This window comes from Gopherus evgoodei, chromosome 8 (genome assembly GCF_007399415.2).
Source record: "Gopherus evgoodei ecotype Sinaloan lineage chromosome 8, rGopEvg1_v1.p, whole genome shotgun sequence".
Taxonomy (NCBI): Eukaryota; Metazoa; Chordata; order Testudines; family Testudinidae; genus Gopherus; species Gopherus evgoodei.
In genome coordinates, this window is record NC_044329.1 from 109996622 (window position 1) to 110018518 (window position 21897).

At 50.1% G+C, this 21897-nt stretch overlaps 1 protein-coding gene across 6 annotated transcripts in view; it reads left to right on the forward strand.

The window, feature by feature from the left end:
• Positions 1-10460: 10460 nt before the first annotated feature.
• EIF2B3 (eukaryotic translation initiation factor 2B subunit gamma) overlaps positions 10461-21897 on the forward strand; it is a 145878-nt gene continuing 134441 nt past the window's right edge. For 4 of the 6 annotated variants that reach the window (XR_004001481.1, XR_004001482.1, XR_004001483.1 and 1 more), the window contains exons 1-3: positions 10461-10568; positions 11832-11994; positions 18015-18154. Coding sequence is in view for 1 of the 6 variants with exons in the window: in XM_030571409.1 (XP_030427269.1) it covers positions 11847-11994; positions 18015-18154 (288 nt within the window). In the remaining 5 variants the exon portion in view is untranslated. Of the gene's footprint in view, positions 10569-11298; positions 11366-11831; positions 11995-18014; positions 18155-21897 lie in introns of all 6 variants that reach the window. The other 2 variants (XR_004001484.1, XR_004001485.1) reach the window with 2 other exon arrangements.

Consider the following 21897-nt stretch of genomic DNA (forward strand, 5'->3'; position numbering starts at 1 on the left):
CAGCACTGGCTCTTGCCATGTGGGGGCGCCCTGAACAGTGAATCCGTCACCGGCGCCACCCACAGCATGTGCACAGCTCCCCAGTGCCAGGCTACAAGGCCCTGCCCCACATCTTCTGCCAGGTATTGCTGCATCCCGGAGGAGCCCCCTCCTGTAGCCCTGGCTGTGACTGAGTTATTAGCGCTGCCCCCCCTCACGGGCAGTGGGCCCAGCTGAGGCAGGAGAAGGCAAGATGGGTGCGCAGGGGGGCGGCAGGGAGGGGATGTTTTGCACTGCTCTGGGGCATGGCCGGGCCAGGCTGGCAACAGTGGGGCAGCTTGGGGGTCAGATGGAGGGCTGGAGGGGGTGGGAGTGGAAAACTGCCAGCCCCCTGGATAGAGCGGAGGTTGGTCAGGGTTATGGTGCAGCACAAGGAGGGTTAAAGAGAGGGACACGGGGAGGATGCTGGGAGGGTGGGTGTGTGCCTGCCCCGCTCCCCAGCACTGTTAGCTCCCAGGGACAGGGGCCCTGCGCGGACCACACACAGACCTGTGGCTGCTCTGCCCCCCCAGGGAGATCAAAGTCTGGCCGGGTCAGGCCTGGCCTGCAGCTGATGGAGGAGGGAGGGAGGCACAGCATGAGGGGAGACCCAGCCCTGGGGGCATGGGGAACCAGCACCGCAGCCAGCCTGTGCGAGTGGCAGAGTGCAGCTGGGCTGCAGAAATGCAGCCATGAGGTCAGGAAGGGGGATGGTCCCTGCCAGCCCAAACCAGCACCCCGTGGTGTGGCCATAGAGCTAGCACTGCAGGCAGCACGACTGGAGGGTTCTGGGGTACAGCCCTGGTGCTGAGCGGGGTCAGGCCTGTGGGTTTTTCTGATCTATGAAAGGCCACGGCTTCCCCAGCAACACCGGATGGGTCAGCATCCTAAACGCACTAGAGCCAGCCCTGTGCTCACCAACAACTCAACACCCACCCCCATGCTTACCAAGAGCCCAACAAGCCCCTTGCCCCTGTGTTCATCCACAACCCCTGCCCCCTACAGTCACCAGCAGCCAGACAACAGCACCCACACCTGAGCTCATCAACAGCCCACCAACCTCTGCCCCTGTGCTCACCAACAACACCCGCTCCCTACGATCACCAACAGCCCGATGACATCACCAGCCCCCCTGCTCACCAACAGCTTGACATCGTCTGCCCCTGCGCTGACCAACAGCCCAAAAACCTCTGCCCCTGTGCTCACCAACAACATCCACTCCCTACAATCACCAACAGCCCGACAACAACACCTGCCCCCATGCTCACCAACAGCCTGACATCATCTGCCCCTGTACTGACCAACAGCCCAACAACCTCTGCCCCTGTGCTCACCAACAACACCCACTCCCTATGATCACCAACAGCCCGATGACAACACCTGCCCCCGTGCTCACCAACAGCCTGACATCGTCTGCCCCTGCGCTGACCAACAGCCCCAAAACCTCTGCCCCTGCGCTCACCACCAACACCCACTCCCTATGATCACCAACGGCCTGACGACATCATCAGCCCCTGCGCTCATCAACAGCCCACCAACAACACCCACCCCCACGCTCACCAACAGCCTAACAAAACCCCTGCCCTTATGTTCATCCACAACCCCTGGCCCCTACAGTCACCAGCAGCCAAACAACAGCACCCGCACATGAGCTCATCAACAGCCCAACAACAAGCTCTGCCCTCGCATTCACCAACAGCCTGACAACAACACCCGCCCTGTGTTCACCAACAACTGAACACCTGCCCCAGCACTAACCAACACGCTGGCCATTGCACACTCACCAACAGCCTGACAACAACCAGACCCAGCAGGCTCACCAACAAATCAGCCGTAACACCCTCCCTATGCTCACCAACAACCTGACAACACCTAGGCTCTGCACTCACCAGCAGCCCTACAGTAACAACCCATTCCCCCCCACCAACAACCCAAGAAGAACAACCTGTCCGTCCCCCCCTGCACCCCCACCTCGCTCACACGCAGCCCCTTGTGCTTGGTGGTGAGTTGCTACCCTGGGCCACCCAGAGCCAGCAGCTGCTTGTGGGGGCCGGAGGAGACGCTGCCTTGCTGGCACAGCCCGTGGGCTCTGTGCCCCGTCTGGACCGGTCAGTAACCAGGGCATTGCAAGCATAGTCTGGAGCCACCTGCTGTGCTCCCTGGCACCCCCTTCAGGACGAGGGGCGAACCACCTGCCGCAGTACGGTGATGAGCTGCCTAGTGTGTACCTGGTACCAGTGCCCTCTACTGGGAGGAGCTGGAACTGTTCAGCAGCATGTCAGAGACCTGAGGGACATGGGCTGGGTGCCTCAGGCCTTTGCTGGTCCTAAATCCTACGCCAGCCGGGGTTTCCTAGACACACAGGTGCATTGCATGTGCCTTCTCATTAGCGTGTGTGTGTAGGCGTATGGTCAATCTCCTTTGAACCTCACCGCCTTTGTGTCCTCAGACTACGGGCACTTCCAGCTCGGTCAATCCAGCTGCTACACACACGGTCCCAGCACACGGGGCTTTTCCCTGCCACGGTCCCACTGTACGTCAGATATTGCAATACAGCAGAACCCCCAGTCCATATCAGCTCTCCTTTTGCACCAGGCGCTGGACAAACCCAGAGCGAGAGAGATTCCCTGCCTGAAAAGCTCTGACAAGGAAGGCAAAGGGTGGGAAGGAAACTGAGGCCTGGAGAGAGGGGGAAGGGATTTGCCCCCAGGTGACCCAAGTCTACTGCCCTCCCTACCAGTTTGCACTGCTTGATTTAACACCATCTCACTCGCTACAGAGCTGTCTGGTTTGAAGGTGTATGCACCAGGGGGCAGAGTAAAGGTGAAACTGTCCTTTACTTTTTGCCAGTCCCACTGCTGTGGGGGGGATGCTAGCCCCAGTGCTGCGCAAATGCCTGGGCTTCCCCACGTGGCATTTCTCTCCTTTCTTAGCATCATCTTCTTCAAAGGAAAAAGCAACCTCCATGTGTCCTCTTCATCTTACTTCACCTGGGGCTATTTATTTCACACACCCACCGGCTTCCTGCCAAGGCCGCCTCTTTGGCTGAGTTGCAGGTAGCGTGGGGTTCCCCAACCCCCATGACAAGATGTGTGATTTCCTCAGACAGCGGGAATGGTCACGAGACGTGACGGCCAACGGTCGCAGATGCGGCGACCTGGGAATTCCTCTCTCCTCCCGAACTACCCCCGTCCTCGCACTTTTAATTTGACACAACTTTCTGGTTTTGCAGTCTTGTTGCCGTGTGTTGCGTCAGAGCGGCCGTGCCCAGCCCCAGAGCAAGCTGCGTAAGGCCCGTCTGATTTCCAAGCCTGGTTTGATGTTAATTACGTTTTTCATGTGACTCCAACAAGAACCTGCGCTGCTCCCCAAGTGGGAGATTCATAAAGAAATTGGTGGCTGGAGACAGGGCCTAGCAAGATTGATGGGAGGCGTGATCATGGTTCCGCGCCCCAGTGCCCGTCGTGGCATGTCAGAGCCTCGCCCTGGTTCGGGGATGGCTGGTAGACGGGGCAGTGGGTTTCACGTGCCAGGCGTGGGTATCAGGCCCCCCAGTAATCAGCAAGAGAGCTGCCATTCTTCGGATTTCACACAAACAACATCAACCCCCCTCCCCTCGTCTCACTGGGCCCCTTTGTATGCGGGTGGCCGCTGAGGGGATGATTTATGGCAGCTAAGAACCACGCGTGTCTGAGGGCAGGCCTCAACCAGCCAGGTGACTCATCTGCGCCGAGCTGCATTTCCCCCACAGCCATCCTGGGGGAGGTCGGGCAGGAGTGAGACGGTGATTAACAAAACCTTGGGAATGAATCTTTTCCCTCTGTCTGCCTCCCGCCCTCTGCACGCCCAGAGCACCCCCCTTCAGCCAAAGTGCAGGTGCGCCGGTGACAAACAGCCAGCACCCTTCAATGGCTGCTCCTTGGCTGGATGGACCACCTGGGCCCTGCTTGGAACTGGGGGGGCTCAGCTAGTGCCTCGAACGGCTCCAGCCAGCTAAGCTCTCAAAGCATTAACAGAGAGATCTGAGCCAATAGCGCGGGGACACACACAGCAGTGTATGTCCACATCCTCCTTCCATTTAAAAACACCCACACTGAGTGTCCAGCCCTTTGACCTCAGTATCAGAGGGGTAGCCGTGTTAGTCTGGATCTGTAAAAGCAGCAAAGAATCCTGTGGCACCTTATAGACTAACAGACGTTTTGGAGCATGAGCTTTCGTGGGTGAATACCCACTTCCTCAGATGCATGTAACCAATGTAACCAATGCAGCGATGCCTGCCTGAGTCCGCGGGCACCCTCTGGGAGCAGAGCCAAGGGGAGAGCCTGTGGGGGGAATGAGCTCCCGGGTTCTAGCCCTAGAGGAAGGGTCAATCCCAGAGGCACTGTGGGGACTTTGTAGACTTGGCTGCTGGTTACAGGGTCCCTGGGCTGGAACCCAGGGCAGAGGGCAGGCCTGGGGCCCCTGCCAGCCACTCAGAAGGCTGGGCTCCCTTCTCCAGCCGCTCATTCTCCTTTGCTCTTTAGCAGCCCCCTTTTCCCTAGAACACCACGAACGGGATGTCTGAGCGGCAGGGCCGATAATTAATGGCACCCAAACAAACCAGCAGCTAATAGCAGAGGTGCAGGGGGTGAGGGTGGGGTTTCCTGGCTACATTGGAAGTTGTTTCCCCTCAGAGAAAAAAGGCATGTTGGTGAGAGGAGAAACCCCCATTGATCCTACCGCAGCCCCTAATGAGGAGGATGGGGTTCAGCAGGGGGATTAGCCCATTGTAGACAGGCCTCTCGCTCTCCCATACACTCAGCTGGTGAGTTAATGGGCACAAAGGACTCTCTGGGTCAGGAGAACGGCAGCACGGGCTGGGACCACCCTCTCCTCTGATGTGGCTGGGGTCCCCGCGGCCTCCTGATGGGGGGTGCTGCCCTGGGGGCAGGGATGGAATCAGGGGCCCAATGCTGCTTTGGAGATGGGTGTGCAGAGAAATGCCTCGGTTAGCTCCTTGAGTGAAACAAAACTGACAGGCGAGCTCTGTGTGGCGATAAAATGGAAACAGGGAGTCAGCACATCCTGCCCCAGCTTGCTAAAAAAGACATTCAAATTGCAAACAAATGTAGGGGGGGCTCCAGTGCTAACAAGCTCTCCATCCAGGGCTTTCAACTGGCACTGAACTGTTTACTGATGTGAGAGGCCAGGAAACCTCAGCTAATTCCATGGACCCCCAGAGATAACACAGCATCTACTTTCTCCTGCGCTGAACAGGAGTGTTGTTGTTTTTTTTCCCCATGAAAAGTTTTGATTTAAAAACTGTTTTGTTGAAAATTTCTATCTTAAGTTTGACTTTCTGGTGAAAACTAAAAAGCCTGCAAATATCTGTATTTGGAAATACTGCTGCAGTGCATCTTGGGAGCTATAGTTTGAGTGCCTCATTCTCCTGTTCTCCTCCATAGGTTGGTCTCCTTGGTTGGACTCAATCTCCCATGGTGCACCATGGACTTCCCTTTGGTAAAGTATGCCAGTTGCATCCTGGGAGTCCATGGCCATTATGCATCGTGGGAGATGTAGTTTGGCTGGGACGCCTGGCCCAGGCAAGAGAAAGGAGACAAGGGGAAACTGGACTATGATTAATTCCATGAGGCTCCATAGCAGCCTAGCCAAACGGAAGTATTGCAGGCTTTGGGCCATGCTACTGCCAAATGTTTGGGCTTTAATACATTGAAATTTCCTGCAGAAAGCAGGCGCTTTGCAGGAAACATTTCATTTTGTCAAATGACCAATTTTATACTGAAAACCAGTTTTGTGGCTTGTCTGATTCCCCATCGGGGCTTATTTTACCTCTATCTTTTGCAGGGCCACCCAGAGGGGGGGGCAAGAGGGGCAATTTGCCCCAGGCCCCGGGCTCCGCAGGGGCCCCCATGAGAGTTTTTCGAGGCCCCTGGAGCGGGGTCCTTCACTTGCTCCGGGGGCCCGGAAATCTCTTGCGGGGCCGGGCCCCAGAGCTTCTTCCGCTCCCAGTCTTTGCCGGCGGGGGGGTCCTTCTGCTCCGGGGGGGAGGACCCCCCCGCCAGCGAATTACCGCTGAAGCGGGACCTGCCGCTGAAGTGCAACCCGGTCTTCGGTGGTAATTCAGCGGTGGGGGGCCCTTCCGTTCCGGGACCCGCCGCCGAAGTGCCCCGAAGACCCGCGGCAGGGGTCCCCCGCCACCGAATTACCACCGAAGAGCAGGCTGCACTTCGGCGGCGGGTCCCGCTTCGGCGGTAATTCACCGTCAGAGGGCCCCCGCCACGGGTCTTCGGGGCACTTCGGCGGCAAGTCCCAGAATGGAAGGGCCCTCCGCTGCCGAACAGGGCCGGCTCTAGATTTTCGCCACACGGGGGGCACCCTGCCACTTGCCGGTCCCGCGGCTCCAGTGGACTTCCCGCAGGCATGGCTGCGGATGCTCCACTGGAGCCACGGGACCAGCGGACCCTCCGCAGGCATGCCTGTGGGAGGTCCACCGGAGCCGCCTGCCGCCGATGGCCCCAAGCCCCCAGAATCCTCTGGGCGGCCCTGATCTTTTGTTTGCTAACAGCCCTCTGTGCTAGCCACTGCTGTCTGACTAGCATGGTGTGAGTCCTGTGCATGCAATACCTACCTGGGCACTAGAGGGTGCTGAGTGACTGAGTCAGGGAGCAGGGAAGACGGTAGAGGGCAAGGAGCTCTTATGAGCTTGCATGGGTGAAGAATCCAGCCTGATCCTGCTGGGTGCTCGCTTGCTTCAGCTTGAATTCAATACCCTGGAGCAACCAGCACACCTGGTATGGCGTATCTCCACAGTGTACTCAGCAGGCTGGTGTGACTGTGCAGTGCTGCCCTCTGCTGGATGGAATCAGATCTGCTTCCCTGTGTGTCCCAGGCCCTGCACTGCTAATAGAGTTGAAGTGGTCGAGGCTTTTGCAGCAGGGAGCTCTGAGTTCTTGCTGTGAAGTCCTGAGTGCAGCCATGGAGGTGGAGTTTACCAGCGAAGCCAGCTTGCGGCCCTGGGAGTGCTCTGCTGGCTGGTGTTTCAGTCAAGGAAGATCATGTTGCACCCTGGCCGGAGAGGCCTTATCCACTCATCAGTTGCTTACAAGGGGCTTTGAGCGAGTCGCTTATCAAGATGGGCGTTGGCTCCTTTGGCTCTGCGCTCAGCCCTCTGATGAGATGTGTCCCAGTGCATTATCGGCAAGGGTGGCTCAGGATGGGAATGCAGCACCCCATGGTGACTTTGTCTTAACATGAAACTGCTCCCAGCTGCCTGGCCACAGAGTGCCCTGCAAAGCGGCTGAGCATATATTCCCCCACTGGTTCCCCATACCTACTGCTGCTGGCTCAGCCCACGGAGCCTTACGCATTAGTATTGCACAGCAGCAGTGTGATCATTCTGCTTTGCTCTGGGCCAGGCAGCCTGTGCACTCCCATCAAGTCTTGCCCCTGGAACTGGGTCTAATCCTGCTGCCCTTTGGGAAGCAGGGCAGTCCAGGTTCAGGCACTGGTCCGGGACTTAGGAGACCTGGGTTCCAGGCCTGGCTCTGCTGGTGACCTGCTTTCCCAGAGTCCAGTGGGCTGTCACTCCCCATGGAGGATCCAGGGATCTTGTGTCTGCTCAGAGGCAATGCACGAGCACCAGGCAGTGCATGGGAGACCTGGGATCCAATTCTAGCATCTTGCCCCCCCGGCTGGGAGAGAAGGACCAATTCTCCTCTCATGTGGGAAATGCCCTGACTCAAGGTCAGGGGCTTCTGCCGCTGGCCAGGCCCCGCTCAAAGCAGAGCAGCTGCTTGTGCCTGCAGCCCCGGGGCTGCTCAGCTCTAGGGCGCGCTGCCGTATTTTCACGCTGACTCCTGTGCACCAGCTTGCATTTTGCTCTCCAGAATTTAACTTGGGTTTGGTTGTATAAGCAGCTCCCTTCTCTGAGCAGCGCCAGAGGCCAAAGTGCTGCCATTTAGGTCATCAAAAGGGGAAAATGAAATAAAAGCAAAACGCATTCTAAGCTGATCTTAACCCTTTCAGTGCCCTTACAAACTTAGATGCTTCTCACCACAGGCTGGCTGGTGGCTCTTCAGCCAGGCTCTCCCCTTTGATCAGCGCTTCAGTCACTTGGTGTGGTTTCTGTAGAGACTGAAGAGAGGAAGAGCATGGCAAATATCTCTCCCCTTTATCATGTTCCTTCTTCCCTCTTAGCTTTGCCCCCCACCCCCTTCAGAGTCAGGGGAGCATTACCTCATCGCAGTCCCAAACTGACCAAAGGAAGGGGGGTGACTCACTCAAGAGTCCAATTGATCCTTTCATTGCTGCCTAGGCCAGCATCCTTTGTTCCTGTGAGGCTGGGCTGGGTTTGTCCCATACCTGCCCTGATGAGGTGTGAACTGCCTCTCTACTCTTGGAGAGTTTTTGCCTGGGCTTATTTTAAGCTATGAAGACACATATTCAGCCTCATAACGATATATATTAAATTATAACCTGTAACATCACTGTAACACTGTAACAACAATTACGATAACAACCATGCTCAGTGCATCATGAGCCTTCTGAAGACACCCAACATGCCAAACTTTGCACTGGATACCACACAATCAAGGGGATGAACATGAGGGTGTACGATGTTCCCCCGAGGTACAGAGTGTCACAAGTAGATATGTTATATAATCTATAATTATATGTTATATAATCTAGTGTATAATGTGGAATTTTATGGCCATAACTACTAGGCAACGAATCAGAGGAGGGGGTGATGATAAAAGTAAGGTCTCCTCTTGGGTATAAAAAGAGTGTGCTGAGATAAAGCCTTTGCCTTTATGTATAGCCTTTGTTTGGCCTGTTACTCCCAACTGATCCCTGGGGAGTGGCATTCTGTACCTATGCTGAAATAAACCTGTTCCTTGGATTTGAATTTGGAGCCAGCAGGGGTTTCTGGCTGCTACAGCAAGCAGTGGTTGTCTGCTTTGCTAAGTTCAGAAGGTAACGTGTGGGCTTAGTTGGTGGTCCTGAGATATCCTTCCAAGCATCAGTGAGGTCCCTGACTGGCTGCAACAATGCCTCTTCTGGGAGAAATTAAGACAGTTATAATAATTTTAGCTGTTGTCAGGAAACTCTGGCTCTTTCCCAGAACCCTACTGGATTGGACTTGAAAATATTATTCATCTGTGCAAATAGTTTCTATTGATCCAGCAGTGCAGATGCTTCTTAAATGGAGTGCCTTGGAAAGAAAGTCGGGTTCAAATGCCAGGAAAGAGGTCTGGGGTCCATATTCAGCGGTTTAGCTCAAATTGGAAACAGAGCCCTGTCTGATCACAAAATATTTCCAATACCACATGCAACTTATCAAATAGGAATTTGGAAATAACAAAAATAACAGCAGTTGAGGAGTAGGGTGACCAGATTGTAAATATGAATAAATGGGAGGGGGGTGAGTCCTAATAGCCCCAAATATCAGAACTGTCCCTATAAAATCAGTTGTTTACCAGACAATAGGTGCCCCGTGGAACAAGTGCTGAGCGTGATGAATGGTGCTTGGAGCAAAGACTAAAGTTCAGTGAATGAGGATGTTAACAAGGCTTGTTCAGTGTTTCCTGACAAACTCGATCATAACATTTATGGGGTGGGGGGAATATTCTCCACTCTGAGAAATACACACATGGTGCTGTTGAGGTAACAATGCCGCCAGCACGTTTTGACCATGTGCTTTTGTCTATCATGGTATTTGGTGGTTTCTTAAAGCCTCAGTGTCTGGAATTGTGTGAGAATCTCAACTTCCATTTAAAATGCAGGCAAGCTTCTAGCCCTCCTGCGTGGGAAGAAAAGTTCCAAAATGGGAGCCACGTGTGACCCTAAAGCTCAGGAACCAGCAGGCAAAGAAAGAACCCCCAAATCTCCTGATGGCTAGGCCGATCTCAGGATCACCTGTGGCCTGATTGCTGAGGTTTGAATGCGTGGGCTGCGCATGCTGCTTCTGACACTGTAGGAAACGGAGCCGCCAAGGAAGCCCCCCACTTGACTGGAAATGGGGGCCCCTCCCTGCAGTATCGGGCTGCTGTTAGCCAGCCGAGTATCTCTGCAGGGGGATCCCACCCCAAGAGCCACAGCTGCCTTAAAGCCCCCCTTCACTGCAGCATGTGCGTCCCTGCCCAACCACTGGAGGGGACTGGCTGGATGAGCCCCTTCTGCCCCCAGCCAGGGAGCTGCCCCTGCTGCTCCCCCCCCTCTGCACTCCAGGGCCTCCTCCCTCTCTAGGCCTGCACCCTGCAGCAGGCTCCTGGGGATCGATGACTCTGTGCTCCTCCCCTTCCCCGCAGCTTGCTGCTGGGGGATCGATGACTCTGTGCTCCTCCTCTGTCTCTGCTGCCGTCTCTCCTGGGAGATCTATAGCTCGGCGCTCCTCACCTCCATCTTCCTTCCCGTAGTTTCCGGCCACCTATCGAGTCTCTCGGCGCTCTTTGGTAACCGCAGCGCAGGCGCAGTAGCTGCCGGTGCCGCCATTGCTGTCCTGTCAGGGCGAGGATCCCGGGAGGGAGAAGCCGGTAGGAGCGGCACCTGAGGTAACGGCGGGGCGAGGCGGCCCGGCCGCCGTGGGGCAGAGGAGCCGCTTTTCTCCTGCCGACAGATCCCGGGCTAATCCCTCGCCGGGGGGTCGGGCCGGGGCTCCCCTCGCTGCGGGGGGGGCGGGCGGTTCCCATCCCGGGCCGGGCCGGGGCTCCCCTCGCTGCGGGGGGGGGCGCTTCCCATCCCGGGCCGGGCCGGGGCTCCCCTGGCTGCGGGGGGGGCGGTTCCCATCCCCGGGTAGGGCCGGGGCTCCCCTCGCTGCGGGGGGGGCGGTTCCCATCCCGGGCAGGGCCGGGGCTCCCCTCGCTGCGGGGGGAGGGGGGGCGGTTCCCATCCCGGGCAGGGCCGGGGCTCCCCTCGCTGCGGGGGGAGGGGGGGCGGTTCCCATCCCGGGCAGGGCCGGGGCTCCCCTCGCTGCGGGGGGAGGGGGGGGCGGTTCCCATCCCGGGCAGGGCCGGGGCTCCCCTCGCTGCGGGGGGAGGGGGGGCGGTTCCCATCCCCGTGCAGGGTCGGGGGGGGCGGGTGCAGGTATCACCCCTGCACAGGACCAGCTCTGCTCGTGCTGCAAGGGGCCGGTCCCGGCCTGGGGACGGGGGGGGGGGGGTAACAGTTGATTGCCGGTGACTCCAACACTGTGAGAATGGCCCCGGGGGCCTGTGTTGGGGGTGCCGAGTGCTTCGTTGCAGGGTCGAGCTGCCCTGACAGGAGGTGGCACTTCTGACACAGGCAGTGCCCGGTAGCTGATAAACACAGTGACTGGAGCGGCCGGGATGGCATCTCTGCGGCACGCCAGGTGCTCAGATCCTGTTGTGTTGGGATAGCATCAGAGGATGGGTTGTCAGTCCGTCCAGTGCTGCTGGCCCGCTGTTAGGGGGTAACGCTGCTGTGGGTCTCTGCATGTCGTAGCAGCCCTGCTTCTTTACATAATATGTTCATGCCAGGCAGAAACTGGTGTTTTGAATTCTTGAAGACATACAGGCCTAAACCATTCTTGACTCTCCATACGCTGAAGATCTCAGCATTTGTTGGTATTTGAGGTTTCATTACATGTTTGTGTGTTGTTTAATTTGTTAATGTTCAAGCATCAGAAAACTATTGTCTGAAATCTGCCAAGGAAGAATGGCTGATTTGGTACTGGGGAATGAATAGTTTACCCAAGTGGGGGACTTTGAACTGAAATGTTCTGGTATCATTTGGGTGATTATGAGGAGGGGTTGAAAGCTTTATTCTATGGTGCTAAAAACACCCTATGTTTGCAGTTGCAGTTTGTAAAGATGGAGTTTCAAGCAGTGGTGATGGCGGCAGGTGGGGGATCCCGAATGATGGACCTAACTTCCAGCATCCCTAAGCCCCTCCTGCCAGTAGGCAACAAGCCTTTAATCTGGTACCCATTAAATTTGTTAGAGCGAATCGGATTTGAAGGTGAGAGATTGCCAGTTGCTAACCCATAGGTTAACTTATCCATTTTGCTGTCAGTGCAGGGTAGTTCTCTGCATGACACACAGGCTTGGCAGAAATTCAGTGGTTTTTTCCTAACTTATAATTTTCATGGATAATATGGATGTTTATTTGTAACAATAATTTAGATTTTTATTTTAATGTTTACAGTTCTGTAAAAATATGTGTTTTAAACTGTAATTTTCAATTTAAATTTAAACAGTTGTGAGAAATTACTGGGGGCCAGACAATAATTACTTAATGACAGTAGACATTGTTTCAAAAAGTTAAAGCTTTATAACTGTTAAAAAACAAATTGTCAACATCACATGTCAAAATATACACAGTAAATATCTTAACTCAACTCGTATAAGTTCTCAAGCAGCATTTGTCTTACTTTGCCTAGCTAGCTGTAAATGTCTTTTATTGTCAATGGAAAAGTGTTTTGTCAAGTTGTGTATGGTGGAATTGACTTGAATCCTTCCAAGCCAAATAATACAGTATTTATTCTGGCTTTATCTCCTCTACCTTCAGGTGTGCAAAACAATGGGATTTCCATCCCATCCCTTGGGAGGCTGTTCCATAGCCAAACAGGAAGTTTCTCCTCATATTCAGCCTACATTTTCCTTTTCTTAATTTTATCCATTATTCCAAATTATATCCTTTGTAACACCCTAAATAATTCCTCTTCCTGCTTCATAGAAATCATTCATACACTTGTAAATTGTCCTTATCTCTGTTTTTTCCACACTTTGTTTTTTAGATTATTTTTCTCCATCTGTATTAGTTCATATTTTTCCAATGTTAATATTTTAAAATTACTTAATAGTTTCATAGATTTAAAGGCCAGAAGGGGCCAGTTAGATCTAGTCCGACCATAGAATTTCATATAGTTACCCATGCATTGAGCCCCAACATCTTGTACTTGACCAAAGCATTGCTTCTAAAAAGGCATTAATTCTTGATTTTAAGACATCCAGAGATGGAGAAGCACTACTTCCCTTGGTAGTTTGTTCCAGTAGTTAGTCACCCTCACTATTAAAAAAAAAAAATGTCTAATTTCTAATTTGTATTTTTCTGGCTTCAACTTCCAGCCACTTGTTCTTGTTCTGCCTTTTTCCACTGCATTAAAGAGCCTGTTAGTACCTGTGATTTTCTTCCCAGGAAAGTACTTATACACTGTAATCAAGTCATTTCTCAATCTTTTTGGCGAGATAAAGAGATTTAGCTCCTTAAGTCTCTCACTGTAAGCCATTTTCTACATCTCTCAGATACTTTTGTGGCTCTTTTCTGCACTGTCTCCAGTTTTTCAATATCCTTTTTAAAATGTGGACAACAGAACGGTACACAATATTCTAGCATCTTTCTCACCAGTGCTGTAGATAGAGGTAAAATCACCACTCTATTCCTCCTCATTACTCCCCTGTTTATACATCCAAGGGTTGCATTAGCCCGTTTTGCCACAGCATTGCCTTGGGAGCTCTGTTGAGTTGTTTATCGGCTATGACCCCTAAATCCTTTCCAGAGTCATCACTTTCCAGGATACAGTTCCCCAGTCTGTCAGTATGGCCTGCATTCTATGTTCCTAGTTGTATGCCTTTGCATTTGGCTGTAATTAAATGAATTTTATTTAAGCAGGCCCAGGTTACTGAGCAATCCAGATTGCTTTGTGTGACTGCCTTATCCTCCTCATTATTTACCACTCTGCCTATCATTGTGTTAGCAACAAATTTTATGAGTAGTGATTTTGTATTTACTTTCAGATCATTGATAAAAATGTTACATAGTGTTAGGCCTGATAGGCCTGATGATTGTGGAACTCCCTAGAAGCATCCCCTTCAATCATGATTTCCCAATTGATGACTACTTCTTCAGATCTATCAGCTAGCCAGTCCTCAATCCATTTAATGTGTGTTTTATTGCTGTTGTACAATGCTAGTTTTAAATCCGAATGTCATCTAGTATTAAGTCAAACGCCTTACAGAAGTTTTGTGTTGCATCTACAAAATTACCTTTATCAACTGAACTTCTATTTTAATAAAAAAATGAAATCAGGTTTGTTTGATTAGATCTTTTTTCTATAAAACCATGTTCTCTGGCATTAATTATACGTAAGGCTACGTTTATATCACGAAGGTCATGGAAGTCATGGACCTTTGTGACATTCTGTGCTTCAGCGACAGGCAACAATCTCATACGGGGGCGGGGAGGAGGGAAGGGGAAGACACCTTGGGTGAGTGGCTGGGGGAGTCCCATTTTCTCTTTGGGAAATATGGTCACCCTGCAGCTCCCAGCTGCAGTGGGTGAAGGGAGGGGGCCCTGCTGCAGCTCCTAGCTGACACAGGCAGAGGGAGAACCCCACAGCCCCCTCTGGGGGAAACCATGGAGTCGCAGCAGCAAAAGTCACAGACAGATCTTAGCTTCCGTGAAATTTTGTTTATTGCCTGTGACCTGTCTGTGACTTTTACTAAAAATAAACATGACAAAATCTTAACCTTAATTATAGTCTCATACTTGAATTGTGTATTGGTTTTTAACATTTCCAACCTGTTTAGGTCTCTTTATATTACTGTTCTATTCTTGCTAGTGTTCACGGTCTCAGTATATGAATTTCAGTAACTTGATGTCTTCCCCCAATCAGACAATTAATACAAATGTCAAGTAAGACTGGATGTACTAACAACCCCTGCTCCACTGGCTGTTTTCACCCCAACTCAAGACATGGCCATTTATCATTTTCCTTTCTTTAGGTCCTTTAGCTAGTTTTGAATCCAAGGCAGTTTCGTTTGATTTTTAGATTAATTTTTTTTTGTCGGACACTGTAGCAACTGCTTTACATAAAATCAGTTGCAATCCCATGCTCCTGTCACACTCTGGTTTTATAATTCTAGTAACCAAAATAAATCAACTGTGAAAAGTAGCTCTTAGTCGGCGGTACCAAACTGCCCTATTGTTCTTATGTGTTTGTGTATTTCCTCTGTCTCATTAGTTAGTCAATCCAGGATGGCTTTTTTGGTTAGATTCTTTTCATACTGGATCATTCTTTTGTAACTTGGGGACATTTCTGGTGCATGTCTGGTTGTGTTTGTTACCTACCATAAGTCTTGGGAATGTCCCCAGGCGTACAGTATTTTATGTTTTATCTACTTCAAGGCTGTTTTCAAGAAGTTTTGCTTTTCACTCTGTCCTTCGTTCCTGGGTGTCAGTGGTAAATGCCTGTTTCGGCTGAGGTTTTGTTTGTAATGTTTGTTCCCTTACCTGAAGTACTTTACCATCACAGTCTTCATTTTCCCTCTGTATCTCCATGGTGTTGTTAATGCTCCCACATACCACTCCATCCCCCCATGTCCTTTCTGTCTTTCCTATCTAGATTGAACCCAACTGTGTTGTACTAGGTCAAACTATTCCATTTCCCTCTCAGGCAGGTGCTAGGAGAGTTGATTTAACTATTGTCTCCAATAGCATGTTTGGTGTTTCTCTAGAGTGAGCTGTGCAAGTTGAGAAATAGGGGAAGAAAGTTAACTCTGTATCCCTCATTGCTAAAATTACTGTTCCGTAGGTGCACCAAGACAGGGGTGTTCAAGGTGTCAGAGACATTATAAGGCATGTAGTTTTAATACCATATATACTTGTTCATAAGCTGAATATTTTTGGTAAAAAAGTGACGCATCGAAGAGCGGGGGTCAGCTTATAAATGGGTCTATACCAAAATTTGATGATTTTAGACTCTATGGAATCATTGAATATCTAATACATTGTTTTGTTTACCTGGAGCGTCTGCAGGCATGGAGCCCCTCAGCTCCCTGTGGCCACAGTTGGCCGTTCCCAGCCAGTGGGAGCTGTGGGGAACAGTGAACCGCGGCCACAGGGAGCTGAGGGGGTCCATGCCTGCAGATGCTCCAAGTAAACAAAACGTCCCGCCAGCAGCTTACCCTGACAGGCCGGGAGCCAAAGTTTGCTGACCCATTTATTGATGTCAATAGTGCGGCCTTTTAAAGTTGCAAAGGCTTTGTTTAGTGGACTAGATTGACTTGAAATGGACCTCATAAGTCTCGAGCCAATATGAAAATATAACATGCAGAATTGATGGAATCTCTATTCAAATTGAAATAGCCTGTTATCCCTAAAGACATGCCTATCTACAGGCTGCTTTGAAATAAGCAAAAAACAATTAATAATTTGACTCTGATAACGAAGGTAACATTCCTAAATCAAGTCCTACAAAATCTATAACTACAATAATAATAATAATCTATTTTCATACTAGTATTTAAAATGAACAACGGTCAAATCAAAAGAAAAAGGTCTTATGATGCAGCATTAAAACTTAAAGTTGTTGAATGTGCAGAAGCAAACAATAATTGCGCTGCTGCTCATGAATTCTGTATTATTATAACAACAAGAAGTTTTTTGTTAGATTACATTAAAATAATTCTAGCAAAGCTTTTGAGTGTTTCTTGTGATGCCAGCTTTTAAAATATAGCAGGGGTTGGAAAACTTTGGCTCCTGTCCCGTCAGGGTAAGCTGCTGGTGGGTCCGCACGTTTTGTTTACTTGGAGCGTCTGCAGATATGGAACCCCTCAAGTAAACACTCCAAGTAAACAAAATGTCCCAACCTGCCAGTGACTTACCCTGATGGGCGGGAGCCAAAGTTTGCCAACCCCTGAAATACAGGGTCAGTTTATGAAAGGGTCATACAGTTTTTGTTATTTTTACCTAGCCATCTTGCGGGGTTGGCTTATAAATGAATGGGCTAATGAACAAGTACATACGGTAAATCGCTTGCTGACAGTACCAGGAAATGTACTCTGCTCCCCTCTCAATTCCATACTATGGCCATGTCTACATCTAAAATTTTGCAGCGCTGGTAGTTACAGCTGTATTAGTACAGCTGTATAGGGCCAGCGCTGCAGAGTGGCCACACTTACAGCAACCAGCGCTGCAAGTGGTGTTAGATGTGGCCACACTGCAGCGCTGTTGGGCGGCTTCAAGGGGGTTCCGGGAACGGGAGAGCAAACCGGGAAAGGAGACCCGCTTCGCCGCGGTTTGCTCTCGCGTTCCCGGAGCCACCCAGCAAACCGCAGGGAAGGAGACCTGCTTGCACGGGGGTTCGGGGAACGCGAGAGCAAACCGGGAAAGGAGACCAGCTTCGCCGCGGTTTGCTCTCGCGTTCCCCGAACCCCCCTGCAAACCGCAGGGAAGGAGACCTGCTTGCACGGGGGTTCGGGGAACGCGAGAGCAAACCGGGAAAGGAGACCAGCTTCGCCGCGGTTTGCTCTCGCGTTCCCCGAACCCCCCTGCAAACCGCAGGGAAGGAGACCTGCTTGCACGGGGGTTCGGGGAACGCAAGAGCAAACCGGGAAAGGAGACCAGCTTCGCCGCGGTTTGCTCTCGCGTTCCCCGAACCCCCCTGCAAACCGGGGAAGGAGACCTGCTTGCTCGGGGTTCCGGAACGCGAGAGCAAGCTGGGGAAGGAGACCAGCTTGATTACCAGAGGCTTCCTCCTTCCACGGAGGTCAAGAAAAGCGCTGGTAAGTGTTTACATTGGATTACCAGCGCTGGATTACCAGCGCTGGATCCTCTACACCCGAGACAAAACGGGAGTACGGCCAGCGCTGCAAACAGGGAGTTGCAGCGCTGGTGATGCCCTGCAGATGTGTACACCTTCAAAGTTGCAGCGCTGTAACTCCCTCACCAGCGCTGCAACTTTCTGATGTAGACAAGCCCTATGTCTCTCATAATAAAAAAAAAAAAAATGTACAAGAGGTTACTTTCTTGTCTGTCAAAAACGTAGTTCTGTGAAATTTATTAATATTATTAATCTGGAACTAGTTTTTTTGGATTTGAAGAACTCTGTTAAAGGGCTAAATCCATTCATAAAGCACAGTGGAAGTTGGAGAAAGTTTGAAAATGTGTGTGTGTATCCTGTGCGTTGGATAGATGAATACATTAATATTTGTTGCCTTGTTGTTTTCCCCTCACCCTTCTCTTCTTTTCTACTACAGAGGTCATTGTGGTTACAACCAAAGAAGTCCAGAAGCTACTAAACCTAGACACAAAGATGAAATTAGATATCGTGTGTATCCCCGATGATGCAGACATGGGTACTGCAGACTCAATAAGGCATATTCATCAGAAAATTAAGGTACAACTCTTTTATCTTGGCTAAAGGATGTCTCCTTTAAGATTTTTCTTTCACGTATGAATTAAAATCTTAGCAGTTCTTTAGGAATTCTACTGTGTCATGATATGACTATCTCCACTGTGTGCCATACAACTCGCAGAACAACGGGGCTATGATTTTGGTTGGGGCCTATAATACAAATAGGCATGCAAATGAATTAACTTAAAACCACAGTAGTGAGGAAGTTCTGAGATAGGTTCAGAATTGTCTGTTATGTCTACTTATTTCAGTACGTATAATCTATTTGGAGCTCTCTCCAATACCTAGGCAAACTGTGTAGGTTAGGGAAAGAATTTCTGCCTTAATATTGAATTTGGTTTTGTGGATTGAAGTCAAATGCTTAATGTTCTAACTTGTTGGTTGTTTCTCTCTCTCTCTGTCTCTCTCCTTTCCTCCCCACCCCCGTTTCTTTAATTCCCTTGTCAACTCATGGCATTAAATGCTCTTTTTGTTTCCAATAGAATGCCAATGGGCCAGTTAAGATTTCAAGTATCTTTTTTTTCCATCTTCAGATATGGTATTGGAAAAAAGAAACCCAAGTATAAGCAGAGACTTTTCCTTTCTAGGTGCAGAACCCACAAAGACAAGATGAGACTCTTAGGGTATATTTACACAGCAAAGAAAAACTTGCGGCTGGCCCATGCCAGCTGGCTTGGGCTGTGGGGCTATTTCATTGCTATGTAGACCCTGAGGTCTGAGAGCCTGCGTTTTAGCCCAAGCCTGGAAATCTACAAACACATGCTGCTCCCCCGCCCCCCCTGCAACCTGTCATGGGCCAACCAGGAGTTTTTCTTTGCTGTGAAGACATACTCTACAGGGCAAACCTACGCTCTGGTTACACATAATGGGAGTAATTTGGGAAAGGTGATTTGTAGGATGAGTATACAGAACAAAATAACTCCAGTGGGCAGAGCTGTGGTACAAAGAGCACTGAAGTTCAAGTCACAGTTTGGAGCTGTTTGGGTGGTATTCTGACCCACTTGTGTGAATGCGGTAATGAAGCAGGACTCCTGCTCTATTAGTTGTATTGGCTGGCTGGGTCTATCCCTACATCCCTCTTTTTGGCCATCCTTGCACCTCTCTTTTGGAGACTTAGGAAGACAGCAGTGAAGAGGGTAAAGGGTAAGGAGAGACATAGAAAAGGACATACTGCTTCGTGGAAGTATATTTTGCAAAGAGACTAAAGACGACCCGGAGAGGAATTGAGAGTGAGAGTTGAAATCAGTGCGAGGCTTTGCTGTAGTAAAGGTTTGCAATATGTGAATGTATTGGCAGCCACCTGCAGTTCCTTCTGCTCCCCATGTTTGTTTGCCCAGCAAAGATGGAAATAGTGCCCTCTCATTGCAAATAATTTGACACTGAATTCTTGAGCAGATTGCTGCATGGTGTGTATTTTGGAGCCATTCCACTGGTTAATGCATACAATTGGTATACCTCTTACGGGGTACGTCATCTCCTGTCTGGAATAGGTGAGAGAACTGCACAGTCGAGGAAGCTGAACATTTGCCGAGTCTGTCTAGTAGAGCTCGGGCATAACAGGAGAGGACCTGGTTGGAGAATCTGAAGTTTCCGTGCTGAAACAGTTGATGCTTGTGGCAGCAGTTTGCTGGCAGCCTTATCACAGGCACTGCCAAAAACTAGTGAGAAGTCTGTACTGGTTGTTGACATTTTTATTTGTCCCAATTTGAGTTAATTACCCCCAACAGAAGAACAAGTCTATTTAACACACTAAAAATGAGGTAACACTCTAGACAATTTGTCTGTATTTAGTGCAGGTGAGGGAGAGTAAAGCCAAGATTATACAATACAGTGAGAAATAACCCTCAAGCCAGTTCAACACATGAGCGCAAACCTCAGTAAGTTATGAATAGGTATTAGACCACTGGAAATCATGAAATACACATGACCTAGCTGTTCTATATGTTCTCCTATGCAGGGACGTCGCGCTGTTATGACCCCTTGTCTCAGCACACTGCAATATAGTGGAAGCTCAGCTATTTCAACCATGGTTAAAGTAAACAGTTTGGTTCTGCAAAGGCTAGATGAGTCTGCCAAGATTTGACTTCAGAAACTTTGTACACTGATATCAGAAGAGCTCAGGTCTGCAGAGCCTGTAAGTGCTGTAGGAAAAAGACTTTCTCCTTTCTCATACTTACCTGGCCTCTATCACTGTGGTATTTGAGTGCCTCACGATCTTGAATGCATTTGTTCTCACAACAGCCCTGTGAAGTATGATCATCCCCATTTCACAGATGAGGAACTGAAGTGCATAGAGACACTAAATGACCTGCCCAAGGTCACAGAGGAATTGAACCTGTCTCCCTAGCCCTAACCACTGGACCATCTTTCCTCTATCCATTGTTACAGTATCAGCCTTGATTATTCAAACACAAGACAAACTCTCACAGCTGAGAGCAGCAAGCAGCTGGTTCCGCTCATTTCGGGCTCTATCCCCCATTTATTGAAATGAATGAGGGCAAAGCAAACTTGTACACAATCTCCTCAGTCTCCATTTCACCTGCTTTGCACCCTCTGCCTTTATCTGTCAGGCATGTCTGCTTTGAGAGTTGACTCAGAATGTTGGTGTTTATGCTGGATTGGAACATCGGTCTAACCAGTAAGCTCTACCACTCAGCCAACATCTCGTGTTTCATAATGATTCAATCACCAGCCCTCATGATGTGCATCTTGTCAATATAGTAAATTCTTCCTGCGACAGCCCTTCCTTAGTAAGGCTCTTATCCTTAAACATCTGTATTTGGGAGTTAATGGACAATGCTGATAACTTAATCCCATGAGTTCTAGGCTTAGAGTTCCTAGGTAAAGACATCTGGATCTGTCCTTTCTTTGCCTAAATTAGCTCCTTCAGAACACAGGCCACACAATCTCCCCCATCCACTTCTATAACAAACCCCTAACCTACATCTGAGTTATTGAAGTTCTCAAATTGTGGTTTGAAAACTTCAAGCTGCAGAGAATCATCCAGCAAGTGACCCGTGCCCCATGCTGCAGAGGAAGGCGAAAAACCTCCAGGCCTCTGCCAATCTGCCCTGGAGGAAAATTACTTCCCGAGCCCAAATATGGCAATCAGTCAAACCCTGAGCATGTGGGCAAGACTCATCAGCCAGCACCCAGGAAAGAATTCTCTGTAGTAACTCAGATCCCATCCCATCACAGACCACTAGGCATATTTCCCTGCTGATAATCAAAGATCAGTTGCCAAAATTAGGCTACCCCATCATCCCATCCCCTCCATAAACTTATCAAGCTTAGTCTTAAAGCCAGATATGTCTTTCGCTCCCACTACTCCCTCGGAAGGCTGTTCCAGAACTTCACTCCTCTAATAGTTAGAAACCTTTGTCTAATTTCAAGTCTAAACTTCCTAGTGTCCAATTTATATCCATTTGTTCTTGTGTCCACATTGATACTAAGCTTAAATAATTCCTCTCCTGCCCTAATATTTATCCCTCTGATATATTTATGAAGAGCAATCATATCCCCCCTCAACCTTCTTCTATGAGTCTATAATTAATTCCTTTTCAAGACTTTCTGTGGTGTTTAACACCGGTATTTGAACACCTGACAACCAGTAACAAGTTTATCTTCACAACACTCGTGTGAAGTAGGGGAATGGTATTGCCACTTTGCAGGTGGAGAACCGAGGCACAGAAAAATGAACTCAAGTGCCCAACATCACACAGGCA